At 34.5% G+C, this 22,340-nt stretch overlaps 1 protein-coding gene across 1 annotated transcript in view; it reads left to right on the top strand.

Annotated features, from left to right (window-relative positions):
- The window catches only part of ADAM32 (ADAM metallopeptidase domain 32), a 119,588-nt gene that overhangs the window by 57,532 nt on the left and 39,716 nt on the right, over nt 1-22,340 (top strand). Inside the window, exons 11-14 of the mRNA XM_053660079.1 lie at nt 2,683-2,819; nt 13,291-13,468; nt 18,599-18,691; nt 20,921-21,116. Of these exons, the coding sequence (XP_053516054.1) occupies nt 2,683-2,819; nt 13,291-13,468; nt 18,599-18,691; nt 20,921-21,116 (604 nt within the window). The remainder of the gene's footprint in view (nt 1-2,682; nt 2,820-13,290; nt 13,469-18,598; nt 18,692-20,920; nt 21,117-22,340) is intronic.

Below are 22,340 nucleotides of genomic sequence, written 5' to 3'. Positions count from 1 at the left end.
AAGACAAACCACTGATGGGGAACATATTTGCTGATACACTGAATAAGGAGTTAATATCCAAAATTTATAAAGAACTTATAACATCTAACAACAACAAAAAACAAACAGTCCAGTTAAAAAATGGGCAAAGAAACTAAATAGATACTTTTTCAAAGAGGACATACAGGTCCTCTTTGAAAAGAGCATATGAAAAGATGCTCACTGTAACTAATAATCAGAGAAATGCGAATTGAAACCACAAACCACAATGAAAGATCATTTCACACCTGTCAGAAGGGCTCTCATCACTAAACCAACAAACAGCAAGTGGTGGTGAGGATGTGGAGAGAGGGGGAATCCTTGTGTACTGTTGGGAATGCACATTGGTGCAGCCTCTGTGGAAAGCAGTCTGGAGTTATCTCAAAAAATTAAAAATGCAACAGCCTTATGACCCAGTGATTCTACTTCTGGAAATTTATTTGAAGAGCCTTAAAACATTAATTCAAAAGAATATATGCACCCCTATTCATTGCAGTGTTATTTATAATTGCCAAGATTTGGAAGCAGTCCATGTTCATCAGTAGAAGAGCGAATAAAGCAGCTATGGTACATTTATACAATGGAATACTACATGGCTGTGAAAAAGAAGAAATTTTACTCTTTTACCTTTGTGTCAGCAAAGGTAAATGGGTGGACTTGGAGAACATTATGCCAAGTGAAATAAGCCATTCAGAGAAAGACAGACACCATAAGATTTCACTCATATGTGGTATCTAATGAACAAACCTAATTAACAAGGAAAAGAGAGATAGACTCATAGGTAGAGAGCTGGCTGACAACTCTGATGGGGGACAGGTAGGTGGGGGGGATTGAGCAAAAAGGAAAAACGAACGAAGAACTCATGGATATGGACAACAGTGTGGTGATTGCTGTGGGTAGGGTGGGTGGAGGTGGAAGAGGGAATGGGGGGATGAATGTGATGAAAAAATGAAAAAACAAACATAATATATGGGTTGGAGGAGTGTAAATGGAGGGGTTTAATAACAACAATAAAAAATAAATGTATTTCTCTATACTGGAAACAGAAATTGAAACTTTAAAAGTAGCATAAAAATCAAGAAATTTAGGAATAAAAAACTACCAAAAGATGTATACAACCTCTACAGAGAAAATACAGCATTATTAGAGACAGTGCCTAAGGCCCTGGACTGGCAGACAATATTACAAGGATACTGATACCCCTAGTTGATTTACAAGGTAAATGCAGTCCCCAGTAAAAATCCTAGCAGCTCTGTGCATGTGTAAAATTGACAGGCAAAATCTACAATTTTTATGGTAATGCAAAGAATTAAGAATAACTAAGGTCATCTTGATGAGTAACATAGCAGAGGGCCATACTGTAGCTGATAGTAAGATATATTTATCATGAAGTGTCAGTGATGAAGACAAGGTGACAAAGGGACCAGTGGAATAGAATAGAGAGTTTCAAAATGGTAAAACGATAGGCATGTAGTTAAGTTTTTACAAAGATGATTGTCATGCACTTGCTAGTGGATGATCTGTTTATTGAGCTAAAATTGGTATAAAACATTATGTAAGTTTTTAAGTGTACAACATAGTTTGACATCAGTATCCACTACAAAATGATCAACACCAAAAATGTGATTATAGTGGATTTTAAAAATAAATGTAATTTCGCTGCTATTCATAAAATATAATCTGTAGATTGTAGATCTGTATGCAAAAATTAAAAAACAAAGCCCTGGAAGGTGAAAAAGGAACATAGCTTCATGACTATGGGTATAGGGAAATGTAAGGTGGATACGAAAAACACTAATTATAAAGGAAATGGAGGAATTGGGCCACATCAAATTAGAGAAATTTTGTTTGTGAAAAGTCATTGAGAGGGTGAAAAGACAAGACACAGAGTAGGGAAAGTATTTGCAATGCGTGAGTAACAATGATTTATATACAGAATATGTAAAATGCTTCCACAAGTCAATAAAAAAGCTGATGCCATAGGAAATGGACAAGATACTTGAATAAATACTTCACTAAAAAGAGTTGCTAAATTGTAAAAAAAATATATATGAAATGCATGTCACCTTATGCCCCCCAGAAATGATAACATAAAAAAGACAGCTCTGAGTGTTCCATTCTCCTTGGCAAGGTAGTTATCTGTACACTTGCTGTATATATGAGAAGCCTAATCCAGGAATGTGGTTTTTCTTGATACCACTTACTATGCCATTGAGAAATACTAGCAGGAAGCAAATAGGACACTTAAACTTAGTATTTTGTTATGGGGTCACTTTGAGAGGTGGGAGGCGGGATATTGTGGACACAGCTCTCAGCGTGTATGAGAGTTGTAAGAACTCAGGTAAATTGAAGATCATGGCTCATATAGCCAAAACGCTAATGTGAACTCTAATGTAAAAGCAGCCCTTTTATATATTTACGGTAGCTTCTTACTGTGTTAGTTATTCAAACATTAAATCATGGCACAGCTTGGCATAGAATTAATATGCTTATGTCTCAATAAATTTCATAAGAAGAGCTTTAGCTTGTCACCTGTCCAAGGAGCTGCATTTACCTGTTCTTAAGTATTTGATAGAACAATAAGAATGTTCAGAATTACAAAACTATTATTTTAACACCCTTCAGTTATTTGTTTCATTTGAATTTTCTTTGTTGATAATGTAGTATTCCGAGGAGATAACTTTGGAGGCATTTTCTGTAATTGTCACCCAGATGCTGGGACTCAGTCTGGGAATATCGTATGATAACCCGAAGAAATGTTCATGTTCAGGAGCTATCTGTATAATGAATCCAGAAGCTATGTAAGTTTTTAAATAATAAGATTTATTTATTATATTTATTTTGGTTTAAATACTTGAAGGCCAAATACAGTATTTACTTATAGCATAAATCAGCTAAAAATGGACCAAGTACTATAAAATATAAGCATGAAATTTTCAGTGTAAGAAGAGTCCAGGATAACAAACCCAGTCTGTAAGATAATTAGCAAAGGAATTCTCTGTGGCTGTGTTTCAAGAAAGCACTTAGTAAGGATCTTAAAAATATGTCAGCAGGCCAAACAAGTGGATTTTATTTTTAGACAAATTTTTTGGTTTTGCTTTTAGAGTAGTTTAATGTTGTGGAAAAACTCAGAATGGGTCCTAGTTGGAAGTTCATATAAAATATATGATATTTGTGTGAGTATGGACAAATTACTTCACCTTGTTCAGTTATTTTCCTCAGCTTTAAAATGGAAATGATTATGCCTGTTCTCTTATTTCACAGAGTGATGCAAGAATAAAACAAAAAGAAAATGTGAAAGTGTTTTCTGAATTATAAAGTCCTATAAGTAAGGATGGATTTGTTAGAGTGCTTCTAAATTTGCCAGTGTTCCCCAAATAGTTTATCAAAGACTGGAGTGGGTGTTGTTAGCATTCTACAGTTTTTTTTTTTTTTTAGTTTGTGAAAGGGCCTATGCTAAGTAGGACCACCTCATAACTGAAGAACAATCAAAAGTCAGATGTAAAAATAAGTCAGATTAGTTTTTGAAAACATGCTCTTTTCATAGTTCCTTCTAAGCATCACTTGAAGGTTAATCTTGCATTCTAAAAATAGCTTAAACTCAAACATATATTATTTATATATATGCACATTTTATATCACAAATAAGTTCCAAATGGATTACATATGTAAAAAACTTTATACATATTCTATAATTGAAATCTCATAAAATTTTTCTTTCTCCGACTGACTTACTTCATTAGCATAATACCCTCTAGGTCTATCTATGCTGTTGCAAATGCTAAGATTTTATTCTTTATATCTTGGCTATTGTAAATAATGCTGCAATGAATATAGGGGTGCATATGTTCTTTCAAATTAGTGTTTTAGATTACTTTGGAAATATTTCCAGAAGTGGAATCACTGGGTCATGGCAATTCCACTATAATTTTTTGAAGACCATCCATAATGTTTTTTATAGTGGCTACACCAATCTGCATTCCCACCTATAGTACACGAGGGTTTCTTTTTCGACACAACCTTGCTAGCACTTGTTGTTTGTTGGTTTATTGATGGTAGCCATTCTGACAGGTGTGAGATGATATCTCATTGTGGTTATTATGTGCATTTCCATGACTATTAGTCACGTTGAGCATCCTTTCATATATCTATTGACCTTTTGTAAGTCCTGTTTGAAGAAGTGTCTCTTCATGTCCTCTGTCTAATTTTAATTGAAATATTATTTTTTTGTTTTAGTGTTGAGTAGTATGAGTTTTTTAAAAGTTTTAGATATTAACTTTTTATCAGATGTATCATTGGTGAATATGTCCTTCCATTCAGTAGGATGTATGTTCATTATGTTGATGTTTTCCTTTATTGTCCAAAAACTTTTAGTTTGATTAGTCCCATATGTTTTTCTTTTATTTTCCTTGCTCAAGGTTAATATCAGAAAAAAATATTGCTATAACATCTCTGACATTTCTGATGTCAGAGATGTTACTGCCTATGTTTTTCTTTAGAAGTTTTATGGTTTCAAGCCTTACATTTAAGTCTTTAGTCCGTTTGAGTTTATTCTTGTATATAGTGTAAGATGGTGACATAATTTTGTTTTTTTCAGATATCTGTCCAATTTTCACAATACCATTTATTGAAGACACTCTTTGTACCCTTTTGTCAAATATTAATTGTCCTTATAGGTGTCAGTTTATTACTGGACTCTCTATTCTGTTTCATTGATCTATATGTTTATTTTTATGTTACTACCATGCTGTTTTGATTACTGTAGCCTTATAGTGTAGTTATCAGGTAGCATGATATATCCAACTTTGTAATTCTTTCTCAAGATTGCTCAATCTATTCCATGTTTTTTAAGTTTTATATTAATTTAAAAGTTATTTGTTTTAGTTTCATGAAAAATACCATTGGTATTTTTATAGGAATTATATTGAATTTATACATTGCTTTGGGTAGTATGGATATTTTAATGATGTTAATAATTCTATCCATGAAAATGGTTATATGCTTCCATTTATTTATATTTTCTTTACTTTTTGGTCAGTATTTCATAATTTTCTGAGTACAAATCTTTTACTTGCTTAAATTTATTCCTAGGTATTTTATTTTTAATGCAATTATAAATGAAAATTTTTAGCTTCTTTTTCTGATAGTTCATTATTGGTGTAGAAAATGCAACCAAATTCTGAATATTTATTTTGTATTCTGATACTTGACTGAATTCATCGATCAGTTCTAGTAGAATAATATTTTGATGGCATTAGGGCTCTCCAAATACAGTATTATGTCATCTGTAGTTTTACTTCATTCTTTCCAATTTGGATGCCTTTTATTTTTTTCTTGTCTGATTGCTGTAGCTAGAACTTCCAGTATTATGTTGAATAAGAGCAGTGAAAATGCACATCCTGGTCTTGTTCCTGATCTTAGGGAAACAATTTTAGTTTTTTTCTGTTGAGTATGATGTTAGCTGTGGGTTTGATATATTGAGATATATGGCTTTTATGATGTTGAGATATGTTCTTTCTATTTCCTCTTTGCTGAGAGTCATTTTTTTCAAATCATAAATGGATTTTGGATATTGTCAAATGCTTTTCCCACATCTATTCATATTATCATATGATTTTTATTCTTTATTTTGTTTATGTAGTGTGTCACATTAATTGATTTGTGGATATCATACCAACCTTACATTCCCCAAATAAATCCCACTTGGTCATAGTGTGTGATCTTTTTATTGTATTGCTGAAGTCAGTTTGCTAGTATTTTGTTGTGGATTTTTGCACTTATGTTCATCAGAAATATTGGCCTTTAACTTTTTTGTAGTGCCTTTATCTGGTTTTGTTATAACAACCTGTATGATCCATAAATTCCTTTTCTGAGTATATAGTCCAGGGGGGATATATGTATATATATCCTCTACTATGACTGTATTATTGTCAACCTCTCACTTTATGTCCTTCAGTTTTCTTTATATATTTAGGTGCTCCTATGTTTGATGTGTAAATGTTTGTAAGGGTTATATCCTCTTATCATTATGTCCTTCTTTGTCTCTTACTATATATAGCCATTGTTTTCAAGATTTATTATATATGTCCCAGTTTTTTCAATGTCCATTGCATGAAATCTCTTTTTCATCCTTTCAGTCTGTGTGTTCCTTTTGTTCTGAGGTGGGTCTCTTGTAGACAGCATGTAGATAGGTCTTGTTTTCTTATCTGTTAAGCCATCCAATATCTTTTGTATTTTTTTAAAAAGATTTTATTTATTTATCTTTAGAGGGGAAGGGAAGGAGAGAGGGAGAGAAACATCAATGTATGGTTGCCTTTCATGCGTCCCCTGCTAAGAACTGGCCTGCAGGGAACTGGCCCGCAACCCTGGTATGTGTCCTGACTGGGAATCGAACCGCGATTGTCTGGTTCACAGGCCCGTGCTCAATCCACTAAGCTACACCAGCCAGGGCTATCTTTTGTATTTTTATTGAAATATTTTATTGGGGTGACATTGGTTAATAAAATTGTACAGGTTTCAGGTATACAATTCTACAACACATCATTTGTATAGTGTATTGCTGTTTACCACCCCAAATCAAGTTTCCTTCCATCACCATTGATCTCCCATCTAGTCTGTATTTTTACTGAAGCATTTAATTCACTTTCATTTGTTTATTATTTTTAATAGTTCATTTTAATGTATTTTTTCTGTTATCATTTACTCCCCATACCCTCTTCTACCTCCACCAACCCCCTTGCCCCCTGCAGTCGCCACACTGTTCATGCCCATGAGTTCTTTTTTCTTTTTGCTTGATTCCTGCACTCCTCGCCCTACCCCCTGGGGCTGTCAGCTGCTCTCTATCATGAGTCTGTCTCTGTTTTGCCTGTTGGTTCAGTTTGTTCATTAGATTCTACATATTAATGAAATCATATGGTACTTGTCTTTCTCTAACTGGCTTATTTCACTTAGTTCATTTACATTTAAAATGATTATTGATAGGTACCTATTTATTTCCATTTTATTATTTTTTTGGTGAATTCTTTAATTTTTATTTTAATTGTTCAAGTACAGTTTTCTTCTCTTTACCCCCTACCCCCATCCCTCCCCTTCTCCCTTCCACCTCCATCTCCCTTATTATTGTCCATGTACCATTTTATTCTTTATAACTATATTCCTCTTTTTTTTTCCTTAAAGAAGTTTCTTTAACATTTCTTGTAATACCAGCTTGGTGGTAATAACTTATTTAGCTTTTTCTTGTCTGGAAAGCTTCTTCAATTTTAAATGACAGCCTTGCTGAGTAGAATAGTCTTGGTTGTAGGTACTTTCTTTTTATTCCTTGGTCTATTTCATCCATTTCTCTGGCCTGAATGTTTCCCATGAGAAATAAGCTAACAATATTATGGAAGCTTTCATGTAGGTAGCTGTTTTTCTCTTACTGCTTTTAAGATTCTCTGTTTGTCTTTAGTTTTTGCTATTTTATTTATGGTGTGTCTTGGTGTGAGCCTCTTTGGTTTCATCTTTTTTGGGACTCTCTGTGCTTCCTGGACTTGTGTATCTTTTTTTCTCTCCAAGGTTAGAGAAGTTTTCAGTTATTATTTCTTCAAATATGTTCTCAATTCTTGCTCTCTTTTTCTTCTGGTTTGAGGGGATGCAATTTTGGTATATGGAATACATTGAAGAGAACATGGGCTTTGGAGTGTTCTTTCACTTGTTTGTTTGTTCATTTTTTCTAACTCTTAGTTTATTCATCTGAAAAATGAGCACCATGAGAGCTATATCGCACAGTTGTAAGGATGCAAGTAATCGAGATATGTAAGTTATTTACTGTTGTGCTCATATCTCTTATTATTTGAGGAATAGGGAAGACCTAAGAAAGTATTCACATGGTTATATAGGAATACACTAGAACAGTGAGAACGTGGAATTTGTGTGGGGTAGGTGATGTGTAGACAAAAGACTCTAAAGAAAGATCAAGTAGCATATGAGATAAACTTTTCTTTGTTTCAAAATATTGTTAATGCTACCTCCAACCTCAGAAAAATGATAGAACTACTCTTTTCTATTATTTTCTTTTTCTAATTAATTTCTGTGTTTTTTGACCTCAGAATTTAGGCTCATTATATGACAGTTTTAATAAGTATTTATAAAATAATTTGGAAAAAACCTAACATGGTATTAGAATTCAGAATGCAAAATTTCAAACAAATAAATAAAAAAAGAAAACCTCCAGATAACTGATTACAAATAAGTTTTGGAAATATATGTTCTTAAGAACTGCTATTATGGGCAGCAAAATGATGAATAATTGGGGACTATATATGTATATAATATTATAAATTATATATAGTTGGCTATAAATAGTTCCCAGAGTGAAAATATCACATATTTATTTATTTATTTATCTAAAAAGATTTTATTTATTTATTTCTAGACAGAGGGGGAGGAAGGGAGAAAGAGAGGGAGAGGAACATCAATCTGTGGTTGCCTCTCACATGCCCCCTACTGTGGAACTGGCCCACAATTCAGACATGTGTCCTGACTGGGAATTGAACCCACAATCCTTTGGTTATCAGGCCAGTACTCAGTCCACTGAGCCACACTAGCCAGGGCCATATAGATTTTTAATTATAAATTTTCTTCACCTTTCAATTTTGGTGGTCAGATCATCAAAGTATATACTTTAGAGTAAAATATCTATTAATATGTAATAACAAATATTTTATTGAATTATGTAATATTCGAAGATGAATTTTTGGGTAAAGAGTACCTGAATTTAAAGTCTTTAACTGTGTGCATCTGACCTTACATATTTATAAACTCTAAGTTTGCTGAGAATTTTAGCTTCTTTGTACACTGGTTTAATTTCTATAAAATGTTCTGGATTAAATAGTATAGTTTGCTTAAAAAAAGTTTGTTACTAGACAATTGATTCTGTGTTCGCTAAGAACTGTGCAGATAATGTGATGTTAACAATACAGATAACAAAATTATTACCTTTGTCATCTGAAGTTAAGTTTAATGAATTACCATAGCTATCATTATATATGTAGTACACACCTATGAATAAACATTGGAAAACATTGGAATGGATTCAGACTGTCAAGAGCTTGATTCTTAATTTTGTGGTGATCAGGGCAAAGATGGAGGAAGTAGAAGAAAATTTGGAGAGTTGCTGATATTCATATGGGAATTTACATAAAAGGATATAGAGTTTTCTCCATGCCATCATTTCAGTTTTATTTCACCTCAGCAGAGATATTGTACACACATACAGCCACTTTCTCTGTGTGGAAGAATTGGCATAAACCGCACCCCAAAATGCAGAAAAACTTAAAGGTGGATTTAGTTTGTAATGCTTATAAAAGTAAAATTAACCTGTTCTTATTTTTTCCTTGTAGGAGTCCTCTTAACAAATTTTTAAAATAAACAAAACAATATTGTTAACTATAGGCATTATGTTGTACAGAAGACCTGCTGAGTTTGTTCATCTCTCATAACAAATTTACTCCTGTGGAACAATTCCCTATGCTTTCCTTCTCCTAGTCCCAGTCAATCACCATTCCACTTTCTGCATGTATGAGTTTAACTATTTTAGATACTTCATATCAGTGAGACTATACAGTAGTTATGCCTTTGTTCAGGTTTGTTATTTTTTTTAATAATTTTATTTTATTTTTTAGTTAGTTATTTTTCAAGTACAATTTTCTAATTATCCCATCCCAGCCCACCCCACCCCGTGTTTCCCACCTCCCTCCCATTTCCACCCCCCTTAGTTATTGTCCCTGTGTCCTTTATACTTGTTCCTCTAAATCCCTCCCCTTTTTCCCCTTAAATTCCCTCCCCTCTCCCCATTGGTCATTGTCCCCCTGTTCTCTATTTCAGTGTCTTTGTTTTTATTTTGTTTGCTTGTTTGTTTTGTTGTTTAGCTTCCTGTTAAAGGTGAGATTATATAGTATTTGTCTTTCACCACCTGGCTTATTTCACTCAGCATAATGCTCTCCACTTCCGTCCATGCTGTTGCAAGAGGTAGTAGCTCCTTCTTTCTTTCTGCTGCATAGAATTCCATTGTGTATATGTACCATAATTTTTTGATCCATTCATTTACCGATGGGCACCTAGGTTGCTTCCAGCTCTTGGCTATTGTAAATTGTGATGCTATGAACATTGGAGTGCATAGGTTCTTTTGGATTGGTGTTTCAGGATTCTGAGGGTATATTCCTAGCAGTGGAATTGCTGGGTCAAAAGGCAGGTTCATTTTTAGTTTTCTGAGAAAATTCCATACTGTTTTCCACAGTGGTTGGTTGTACCAGTCTGCAATCCCACCAACAGTGAACTAGGGTCCCCTTTTCTCCACAACCTCTCCAACATTTGTTGTTGCTTGCTTTGTTTATGATGGCATTCTGACTGGTGTAAAGTGGTATCTCATTGTGGTTTTAATTTGCATCTTTCTGATAGCTAGCGATATTGAGCATCTTTTCATGTGTCTCTGGATCCTCTGTACATCCTTGGAGAATTGTCTGTTTAAGACCTTTTCCCATTTCTTAATTGGGTTAGTTGTCTTCTTAGAGTGGAGCCCTGTAAGTTCTTTGTATATTTTGGAGATTAAACCTTTGTCCGAGGTATCACTGGCAATTATGTTTTCCCATACAGTTGGTTGTCTTTTTAATTTAATACTGTTTTCTTTAGCCACGCAGAAGCTTTTTATTTTGATGAGATCCCATTTGTTTATTCTTTCCTTTATATTCCTTGCTCTAGGGGACATATCGGTAAAAATGTTGCTGCGTGAAATATCTGAGATTTTCCTGCCAATGTTCCCCTCTAGGACTTTAATGGTGTCATGACTTATATTTAAGTCTTTTATCCACCTTGAATTTATTTTGGTGTATGCTGTAAGTTGGTGCTCAAGTTTCATTTATTCGCACGTAGCTGTCCAGTTCTCCCAACACCATTTGTTGAAGAGGCTATCTTTACTCCATTTTATGTTATTGCCCCCTTTGTCGAATATTAATTGACTGTAGAGAGTTGGGTTTATTTCTGGGCTCTCTGTTCTGTTCCATTGGTCTATGTGCCTGTTATTATACCAGTACCAGACTGTTTTGATTACAGTGGCCTTGTAATACAGTTTGATATCAGGTATTGTGATCCCTCCTACTTTGTTCTTCTTTCTCCAAATAGCAGCTGCTATTTGGGGGTGTTTATGGTTCCATATAAATTTTTGAAGTGTTTGTTCTATGTCTGTAAAGTATTTCACTGGTACTTTAATAGGTATTGCATTGAATCTGTAAATTGCTTTGGGTAGTATGGACATTTTGATGATGTTAATTGTTCCAATCCATGAACACGATATATGTTTCCATTTGTTTGTGTCTTCCCTGATTTCTTTCTTCAGTGCTGTGTAGTTTTCTGCATACAGGTCTTTTACCTCCTTGGTTAGGTTTATTTCCAGATATTTTATTTTTCTTTTTGCTATATTGAATGGGATTTTTTTCTTGATTTCTGCTTCTGCTGATTCATTGTTGGTATACAAAAATGCCTTTGATTTCTGGATATCGACTTTGTATCCTGCTGTTTTGCCAAATTCATTAATTAGCTCGAGCAGTTTTTTGGTAGAGTCTATAGGATTTTCCATGTACACTATCATGTCATCTGCAAATAGTGACAGTTTTGTTTCCTCCTTTCCTATTTGGATGCCTTTTATTTTCTTTTCTTGTCTAATAGCTATGGCTAAAACTTCCAAAACTATATTGCATAGAAGTGGTGAAAGTGGACATCCTTGTCTTGTTCCTGATCTTAGTGGAAAAGATTTTAGTTTTTTTCCATTGAGTATGATGTTGGTTGTAGGTCTCTCATAAATGGCCTTTATTATATTGAGGAATGCTCCCTCTATTCCCACTTTGCTGAGTGTTTTTTATCATAAATGGGTGTTGTACCTTATCAAAAGCTTTTCCTAGGTCTACTGATATGATCATGTGGTTTTTTTCTTTGCTTTTGTTTATGTGATGTATTACATTTACTGATTTGTGAATATTGAACCATCCTTGCATCCCTGGGATGAATCCCACTTGGTCATGGTGTATGATCTTCTTGATATATTGTTGGATGTAATTTGCTAATATTTTGTTGAGGATTTTAGCGTCTATGTTCATCAGCGATATTGGCCTGAAGTTTTCTTTCTTTGTTGTGTCTCTGTCTGGTGTGTTCAGGTTTATTTTATTTAGCATAATGTCCTCAGGCTTCATCCATGTTGTTGCATATGTCAGATTTTTTTTTCAGACTGACTGTATCCCATTGCATGGGATGTTACGTGCTGTAACCCTATGTGCCACAGTTTCTTTACCCATCATCTGTCAGTTGGTATTTAGGTTGCTTCCGTATATCTGCCTATGTGAATAAGGCCACAATGAATATGGGAGTGCAGAAATCTCTTTGAGATCCTGATTTCAAATCAAAACCACAATGAGAAACTGCCTCAGACCTGTTAGAATGTGTTAGAATCTGGGGTAGCAATATCAGTATCAGGCACAAAGTGGATTTTAAAAAGGCTATAATAAGAGACAAAGAAGGACATAATGATAAGGGGATCAATGTAACACGAGGACATATAACCTTTGTAAACATACATGCACCCAACATAGGAGCATCTAAGTATATAAACAAAATTGATGGATTTAAAGTGAGAAGTTGACAGTAATACAATCATAGTAGGGGATTTTAATGTATATATCCAGTCTATACACTGAGAAGTGAGATTTCTAGATTATATGTGTTGTTATATTTTCAATTTTTTTTGGAAAACCTCTCTACTGCCTTCCATAGCAGCTGTACCAACTTACATTCCCATCAACAGTGTACCAGGCTTTCAATTTCTTCACATCCTTGCCAGAACTTACCTTTCTTTAAAAAAAATTAGCTATTCTCACAGGTGTGAGGTTATATCTCATTGTGGTTTTGATTGTGTTTCCCTGATGTTGAATGACTTTGTGTGCATTTTCATACACCCGTTAGCCATTTATATGTTGTCTCTGAAAAATGTCTGTTCGAGACCTTTATTCATTTTCTAATTGGTTGTTTGTTTTTGCTATTGAGTTGTGCTTAATTTTGTTTCAATAAGGACATATGTTCCACTGAATAAATCACATGACCTCCTTAAGAATGATTTTAGCTTCTAAGCTTTCATTGTGAACATTTATTATTTTTTATTAGATTTAACATTTTGAAATTAATTAATGTAATATAGAGTTGTGCTTTCAAGAATATAGTGCCAACAACATTATACGGACTCCCCTTTAGGCAATCCAGTGGTGTGAAGACCTTTAGCAGTTGCAGTGTGAGTGACTTCAGACATTTTGTTTCAAATATGGGTGCCAAGTGTCTTCAGAATAAGCCACAAATGCAAGTGGGTCGAGCAGCGATCTGTGGCAATGGCAGAGTGGAGAAGCCTGAGGTCTGTGACTGTGGGACTGAGGAGGTAAGTCTGGTAACTGGGAACACTGGCTAGTAAAGTGATTGTTTTAGTTAATCTCCTTGTCATCAGTGTTCTGTATCTCAAATACGACTGAGCAGCATGTAGAATATGGCAGTAAATGAAATCAAGGTGGAAATACAGGCAAGAATATAGTGTCTGAATTTTATAGATTGAAGAGTTTTGAACAAATGCACTCCAAAAAATTATCGCTGATGGGAAAAATGGGGGTCTAGAATAGGTATTGGGTTCTAGACAAAAAATATAAGATCCAAACCTGTGATTAATCATTGGGCATATTATAAATGTCTTATTAAAGCTTAATGTGGCAGTGGACTATCAGGTACCCTTTAGTGTCTTAGTTCATGATGGAACTTGTAATATGGTAATAGAGCTCTGTGTTATTATTACAACGTGAACATTAGGTTATGTTTATAGGGAAGTCCTGAAAATATGAATGCTAAATGTCCAGGATATAATGATTCTAGGCAATGAAATATATGCAGCAATCCAGCAGATACCATACATTTCTGTGATTACAAAATGAATAGATGGAAATGATATTAAGGTTTGATACATACATGGGTTTGAATGTACTTGCCCATACATTGCGTCATTTTAATTACTATGCCTTTCTTTGTGTTATGTTTTACCATTTGGTAGGATAAGTCTTCCCTCTTTACTCTTCTTTATTTTAAAATAGCTGTTACTGGGGCATAATCCACATACAATAACATGGACTCCTTTTAAATACACAGCTCGATGAGTTTTGACTGATGTTTATAAGCATTGGTGCAATTAAAACACAGGTGGTTTTTTTGTGCCCAAAAGCTTCCTCACGCTCCCTTAGCAGCCATTTACCTCTCGCCTCCAGGCAACTCCTGAGGATGTCGGCGTTGCCTCATCCAGAAAGTCACATGAAAGAAATGATGTAACTCATATTCTTTGTGTCTGGCTTCTTCCTTCCAATACAGTGTTTTGAGATTCACCCACACTGTTTCATGTCGTAATAGTTTCTTCTTTTTTTGAGTAATATTTCATTGTTTTAATGTAATGCAATCTGTTTTTCCATCCACCTGGCAATGTACATTTGAGTTGTTAACAGTATTTGGTATTACTCTGAATTCCTAAAAGAGTTGCTCGATCATATGATAAGTATGGTTTTATGAGAAACGGTTTTTCAAACTATCTTCTGAAGTGGTTGTATCATTTTACATGCCTATCAACAATATATGAAACTTTGATACTGCAGCCTTTACATTTTAGCCATTCCAGTGGTTTTGCTTTGTTTTTCCTCGATGACCCTAATGATGTTGAACATGTTCTCATGTCATTATTAGCCACTCTGTGTTTGAATAATCTACTCAAATATTTTGCCAGTTTTAAAAATTAAGTTGTTTATTTTTATTATTGACTTATAGGCTAGATACCATTTCTTTGTCATACATGTATATTATACCTATTTGTTTCTAGTCTATGGGTTACCCTTTTAGTTTCTTAAAGTCTTTGCATAGCAGGCATTGTTTGTTTTTATAAGGTCCAATTTATCATTTTTTTGGTATTGTCACAGTTTTTCTGTCATAATAAATCTTTATTCACCCAAGGTAATGAATATTTTATTCTATGTTTTCTGCCAGAAGTTATACAATTAAAACTTTTTCTTCTGTAACATATATTTAAAAATGTTTTAAAATTGTTGTTCAAGTACAGTTTTCTGTCTTTTACTCCCATCCCATCCCACCCACCCAGCCCTCCCCCCTCCCTCCCATTTCCACCCCTCTAGTTTTTGTCCATGTGCCTTTTATACTTGTTCCTGTAAACCCTTCCCCCTTTCCCCTGAAATTTCCTCCCCTTTCCCTTCTGTACACTGTCAGCCTATTCTCTATTTCAGTGTCTTTGGTTATATTTTGCTTATTTGTTTGTTTTGTTGATTAGGTTCCTGTTAAAGGTGAGATCATATGGTATTTGTCTTTTACCACCTGGCTTATTTCACAGACTTAGAACAAACACTTCAAAAATTTATATGGAACCATAAATGACCCCGAATAGCTGCTGCAGTTTTGAGAAAGAAGAACGAAGTAGGAGGGATCACAATACCTGATACCAAACTGTATCACAAGGCCACTGTAATCAAAACAGCCTGGTTCTGGCATAAAAACAGCACGTAGGCCAATGGAACAGACCAGAGAGCCCCAAAATAAACCCAAATCTCTATGGTCAATTAATATTTGACAAAGAGGGCAGCAACATAAAATGGAGTAAAAATAGCCTCTTCAACAAATGGTGTTGGGAGAACTGGAGAATTAAAACTTTAAAATTTAGTCTGTCTTCCATTTGAGTTTTTTTGTTATTGTTGTTTAGAGATTGGCTTGACATTCATTATCCTCCTTAAGAAGGTGATTTTCTCTAGCAGTATTTATTAAAATAACTATCTTTTCACCTTTGTTTTACCTTAACATCCTTATGAAAATCAGTTACCACACCCGGTGTGTCTATCCCTGGATTTTTTTCTTTTAATTTATGTCTGTTGTTCTGCCAATTCTATGCTTTATTAATTAATGTACTCTTATATAGTAAGTCTTGAAACAAGACTTATTTTTTTTGTCTTTTCCGAGATGGTCTTACTCTTCTAGGGCCCTTTCTTTCCACATAAAGTAAGAATCTGCATGTGAATGTGGGGACTTTGATTGGAATTGTATTGTGTCCATATTGATATTGAGTCTGCCAATGTGTGTACATAATATTAAATTTAGGTCGTCTTCTATTTTTAAACTTATTGATTTCATTGGGGTGACATGGGTCAACAAAATTATATATGTTTCAAACGTGCAGTTCTATAACACCTCATCCGTATGTTGTATTGTTTTCAGCACCCATAGTCTAGTCGCCTTCTATCACCATTTACGCACCCTTTGCTCTCCACCACCTTCCCCCACTCCCCTTTCCCTCTGGTAATCACCATACTGTTTTCTGTGTGTATATTTTTGGTTTGTTTGTTTGTTTTTCTTAATCCCTTTGCCTTTTTCACCCATCTCCCCGCCCCTCTGAGAGCTGTCAGTCTATCCTCTGTGTCTGAGTCTGGTCACCTTCCATCACTAATGATCTCTTCATCTATTCTTTTGGAACACCATCCATTCATTTTTTCAGTTTATAGTAAATTTTGATACTGGGTATTGTCAGTCCCTCAGTTTTCCTCTTCCTTTTTCTCATTTTTCTTCATGTGTGTTAGATTGACTGTTGCAGGTCTTTTGCCTTGAGAGTCAGTTTGTCAACTTGCTGGAGTTTTTATTGGAATTATATTGATTCTCTAGATCAGATTGGGAAGAACTGACGGCCTAATAATACTGAGTTTTCCTACCGAGGAACATGGAATATCTCTCTATTTATTTATACCTTCTTATATTTCTTTCATCAGATTTTTGTAGTTTTTCTCATATAGATCTTTTGAAATTTTATTAGAACTATTCCCAAAATTTTTGTTGTTTTTAGTAGTAATGTAAATGGGATTGTGTTTTTTATATTAAATTCCCACTTTTTCTGTTGTTGGTATACAGGCAAACAGTTGAATTTTGCATACTAACTTGGTATCTAGAAACCTTGATATAATTACTCACTAGCCACAGGAAAATTTTTTTGTGGCTATAATGGTTTGGCCAATTATTTATAAGTTTCTTTACATAGACAATCATGCAATCTATGGACAAAACAGTTTTCCTTCTTTCTATCTAACATGTATTTTTTAAAGTTTTATTTTCTCATATAGTTGCATTAAGATTTTGACAGCAGTGGTGAGGGGGAATCTTCGCCTTGTTCCCGACCACAAGGGGAAAAGCGTATCTCCCTGTAAGTGTGGCGTCAGCTGTAGACTTTTAGTTGGTTATCAGGTTGAGAAAGATTCCCTTTATTCCTGTATTGCTTTTTGCATAAAAGAGATTTGGATATTGTTAGGTGCTTATTCCATTCAATATATCAGTTGTTATGATCACATGATTTTTTTCTTCAGCCTGTCAATATGATGGATTATATTAATTCATCTTTGATTGATGAACCAGTCTTGCATAATTGTGATAAATCCCACTTGGTTGCAGTGCATATTTTTTTATACATTGTTTGATTTGATTTTCTAATTTTTATTGAATATTTTTGCATGCACATTTATGAGAGATATCGTTACGTTCTTTTCTTTTCTTGTAATGTCTTGGCTAGGTTTGGTGTTGGCATAATACTGGCCTCAAACTACACTTCAGTGCTTGGAGCGTAGTGTGTCTGTGATTCTATGGGGAGAAGGTAGTAAGAGCTTCAAGTTTAGTGCTTCTCTAGGGTTTTGTGCTAAGTGCTAAGTGCTTTTTCTGTTGGCTGATTTTAATTTGTACCCTTTTTATACAATAAACCATAACTGTTGCATATACCAGCTTTTAGTGAGAGCTGTGAGTTCTTCTGGTAAATTATCAAACTCCACTGAGCTGATCATTGGTGTAAAAATGAGGGAAGCCTTAGGGACTGTTCTCTCTAACTTTGCAGTGGGCCCTAACTCTACACACCCCTTTCCCCCAGATCTGTTGAGGTGTAGTGGACAAACAGCAGTGGTATGTATGTTTAAGGTGTATAGGGCGGTGTTTTGCTATATGCATACATTGTGAAATTGTTGCTGCAATCTAACACATTCCTCACTTCAAAGTTACTTCTTTTTGTGAGTAGTGAGAATACTTCTTCTGTCCTCTTACAAAATTTCAAGTATATAATCCATTATAGTTAACCGAAGGCATCATGCTGTACATTACTTTCTCAGAAATAATTCATTTTCTAAGTGAACGTTTGTATTTTTTAAAATCAATTTCTTCCATCCTCCAGGCACTGATAACTACTATTCTCTCTGTTACTATTATCTACTTTCTGGAAAAAGTTGTTGCATGTGTTTTGCCCAATATTCTAGTTGATTAGAGTTAGTGGGGTTCCAGTTACTCTGTTTTGACTCGAAGTATCTTAGTATTTTAATTGTCTAGAGAAGTAAAAATCTATAAATGTTGAAAGCATTCATATTCTTTCCCAAAACCCAAAAGCACAGTAAATATAGCTCCTGCCAAAGTTTCTATTATGTTATAACGTATCTTTCATTTGCATTCCATTCATTGGTAGCAATGTGGACCTGCCAGCTGTTGCGATCCCATGACCTGTGTGCTGAAACAGGGATCAGAATGCGATAGAGGGTTATGCTGCCACGGCTGTAAAGTAAGACTCGAGTTTATTAACATCACCCAAGTATATACGGGATCATGTCTGAGGTTCTCCACAGTACTTAGACCTATAGCTGCAAGTCAAACAAGTGCCCTTTAAAAAAAAAAAGATACCAAATTCGGAATCAGGCTTCTAATTTTGTGAACTTCAGTTGGATGTTGAGGCCTTCTTCTAATGCCATTATTCTCCCTGACTTGATGCTGTTGTTTTCAAGCCTCGATTATAGAATTCTCCAATGAGTTATTACAGAATTCTCCAATGTAGAAAATCTCCATTAAAAGGGGTTACTTTCATTCACTTTTTCCAACATTTACATTTTACAAATAAAAATGTTACTGGTGGTGGTAGGTGTTTGTAGGTTTATCAGAAAACAGAGCAGTTTCCCATGAATGTATAAATACTGAATGTATATATAAATGAGTTTCTGATGAAACTCACTAGAACCAACAGTTCCAAATGTTACATAGCACAAAATTTAAACTATAAACTTAGTGTTCAAAGGTAAGTTGTCTTAAAGGTCACACTTTAGCTTATATGAAAAAGATGTTGACTCCTGTCCTGTTTTCCTTTTCAGTTTTTTAATATGTTTATAACAATTCATTGTATGAGAATTTCTCTGTTGAACTTCCTACCACAGGTTCTCTGTCCTTGACAGTCCTTTACCAACACAGTTTTACGATATTTTTCTCTAGAATCTTACCATGTGGTTACATTCTTACTTCTGATCTTGTTAGTGTCACCTGGAAACCATTGATTAAGAAATGTGAGATAGATGCTCATTTAAGATTGTTTACATAAATTTTTAGAATTCTATATGTGGAAGTGTTAACTAACTATGGGGTAATTCAGGAGAAAGATTGTAATTACAGATATTCCATATTTACAGACTGTGATTTGAATAACTATATTTTATTTGGAAACTGTGCAGATCACACTATTCTCACCCCAAAGGAGTAATTATCACAAGCTAAGAGTGATTTTCCTCTCTTGCACCAGAACACAGACAAAACCTTGGCTCTTGTCACACCGTATTTGTGTTACACTTTTCCTCATGTGTGTGTTTTGTGTCCTGTTTCAGTTAAGGACACTCATGTTTTTTGATATGATGAACATAGTATTTTATTTTATTTTTATTTTTTAAAAGATTTTATTTATTTATCTTTAGAGGGGAAAGGAAGGAGAGAGGGAGAGAAATATCAATGTATGGTTGCCTCTCGTGTGTCGCCTGCCGGGAACTGGCCTGCAACACAGGCATGTGCCCTGACTGGGAGTCGAACCATGATACTCAGGTTCACAGGCCCATGCTCAATCCACTGAGCTACACCAGCCAGGGCTATTTTATTTTTTAAAAAAATTTAAAATTTAATTGTTCAAGTACCGTTTTCTGTCTTTTACTCCCATCCCAGCCCCCCCACCCCAGTGCTCCCCGCCTCCCTCCTATTTCCACCTCCCTTAGTTTTTGTCCATGTGTCCTTTATACTAGTTTCTGTAAATCCTTCCCCTTTTTCCCCTGAAATTCCCTCTCTTCTCCCCTCTGGTCACTGTCCCCCTGTTCTCTATTTCAGTGTCTTTGTTTTTATTTTGCTTACTTGTTTGTTTTGTTGTTTAGCTTCCTGTTAAGGTGAGATCATATGGTATTTGTCTTTCACCACCTGGCTTATTTCACTCAGCATAATGCTTTCCAGTTCCATCCATGTTGTTGCAAAGGGTAGTAGCTCCTTCTTTCTCTCTGCTGCATAGAATTCCATTGTGTACATGTACCACAATTTTTTGATCCATTCATTTACTGACAGGCACCTAGGTTGCTTCCAGCTCTTGGCTATTGTAAATTGTGCTGCTATGAACATTGGGGTGCATAGGTTCTTTTGGATTGGTGTTTTAGGGTTCTTAGGATATAATTCTAGCAGTAGAATTGCTGGGTCAAAAGGCAGGTCCATTTTTATTTTTCTGAGAAAATTCCATACTGTTTTCCACAGTGGTTGTACCAGTCTGCAATCCCACCAACAGTGAACTAGGGTCCCCTTTTCTCCACAACCTCTCCAACACTTGTTGTTTGTTGCTTTGTTTATGATGAGCATAGTATTTTATATAGAAGATATTAAGAGACATTAATGAATACATTATCAACCTATGAATAAAATTAACATAATTTTGAAATCAATATTGATAAACACAGCAGTCTTATATATAATGCTTTACTTTTTATATTTTAATTTCTACTAGTTTGCTAAAGCAGGTTCAGTGTGTAGGCCTGCTGCACATCCTGACTGTGATCTTTCTGAATCTTGCAACGGAACCTCAGGAGATTGTCTTCCTGATGTGACTATACTCAATGGACGATCATGTAAGACAAAATACATTTGCTATGGGGGAGACTGCCAAGACCTCGACGCACGCTGCCAGTCCATCTTTGGAAGAGGTAATACTGCCTTGTAGCGTCGAAGTTGTTGGTCTTCAGTATTTTATTAACGTTACCAAGACAGTGGTCAATTATATATGATTTGTAGTCCATGTTTATGTTGTACATAAATACATAAATTTAAATTTTTTATTTTGTTTAACTTACACATTTTTATTTTTTCAAACTTTATTCAGGTATAATTGATAGCTAAAATACATATATTTATGGTATATGACTTGATGTTTTGACGTTATATACATTGTGAAATAGTTGCCACAATGAAACTACTTAACAAATCCATTATATATATATTCTTTATATATATAAACACTTGCACACATGAATATATTTATACATAATATATAAATTATTACATATATCATATAAATGTATAATACAGCATTATATAAACACATATTTTATATATTTATATTATATATTTTATGTAAATATATTTTCTAAATATATACTATATATTTATATATTAAAATATTGGCATATATATGCCAGTGTATTCTCTCCCTCTATATATATATTCACCTTATATAAAATACTGGTCTCATAGAATGTCATACTGGTTTTATAATGTAATCCTGGCCTCATAGAATGAGTATATATATGATTGCTGGGTTCTAAAGTAGTTTATTTTTAATTTGTGAGGAGTTTATTTGCTGTTATCCATAATAGCTGTACCAGTTTTATTCCTGTCAACAGTGTACAAAAATCCCCGTCTCTCCACATTCTTGCTAACACTTGTCTTTTGTCTTTTTGGTAATAGTTATCCTAAAAGACCTGGTAAGTGCAGGTCTGAAATGATCTGCATTTCCCTGATTGGTGATGTTGAGCACATCTTTTCATGTGTCTGTTGATCACTTGAATGTCTTCCTTTGAGAAATGTCTCTTCAAGTCTTTGCTATTGTAAAATCCCACTGTTTGTATTTGTTACTGAATTGTAACATATACTTTGGAGATTAGCCCCTATCAGTTAGATAATTGGCAAATATTTTCCCTTGTTCTGTGTTTCCTTCTCACTGTGTTGAGTGTTTCCTTTCCTGAGAAGTTTCCTAGTTTAATGCAGCTGCCACTTGTCTATTTTAGCTATTGCTGCCTGTGTTTTTTGTGTTATATGCAAACAAATTTTGCCTGGACCAATGTCCACAAGCTTTTTTCTTATGTTTTATCCTAGGAGTTTTATTGTTTCTGGTCTCACATTTAAGTCTTCCCTACCCCCAGCTTATACAA

This window comes from Artibeus jamaicensis, unplaced genomic scaffold (assembly GCF_021234435.1).
Source record: "Artibeus jamaicensis isolate MK-2021 breed Jamaican fruit bat unplaced genomic scaffold, CSHL_Jam_final scaffold_833, whole genome shotgun sequence".
NCBI lineage: Eukaryota > Metazoa > Chordata > Mammalia > Chiroptera > Phyllostomidae > Artibeus > Artibeus jamaicensis.
The sequence above is the reverse complement of the archived record's forward strand: the minus strand, read 5'-3'. Positions and strand labels throughout refer to the sequence as shown.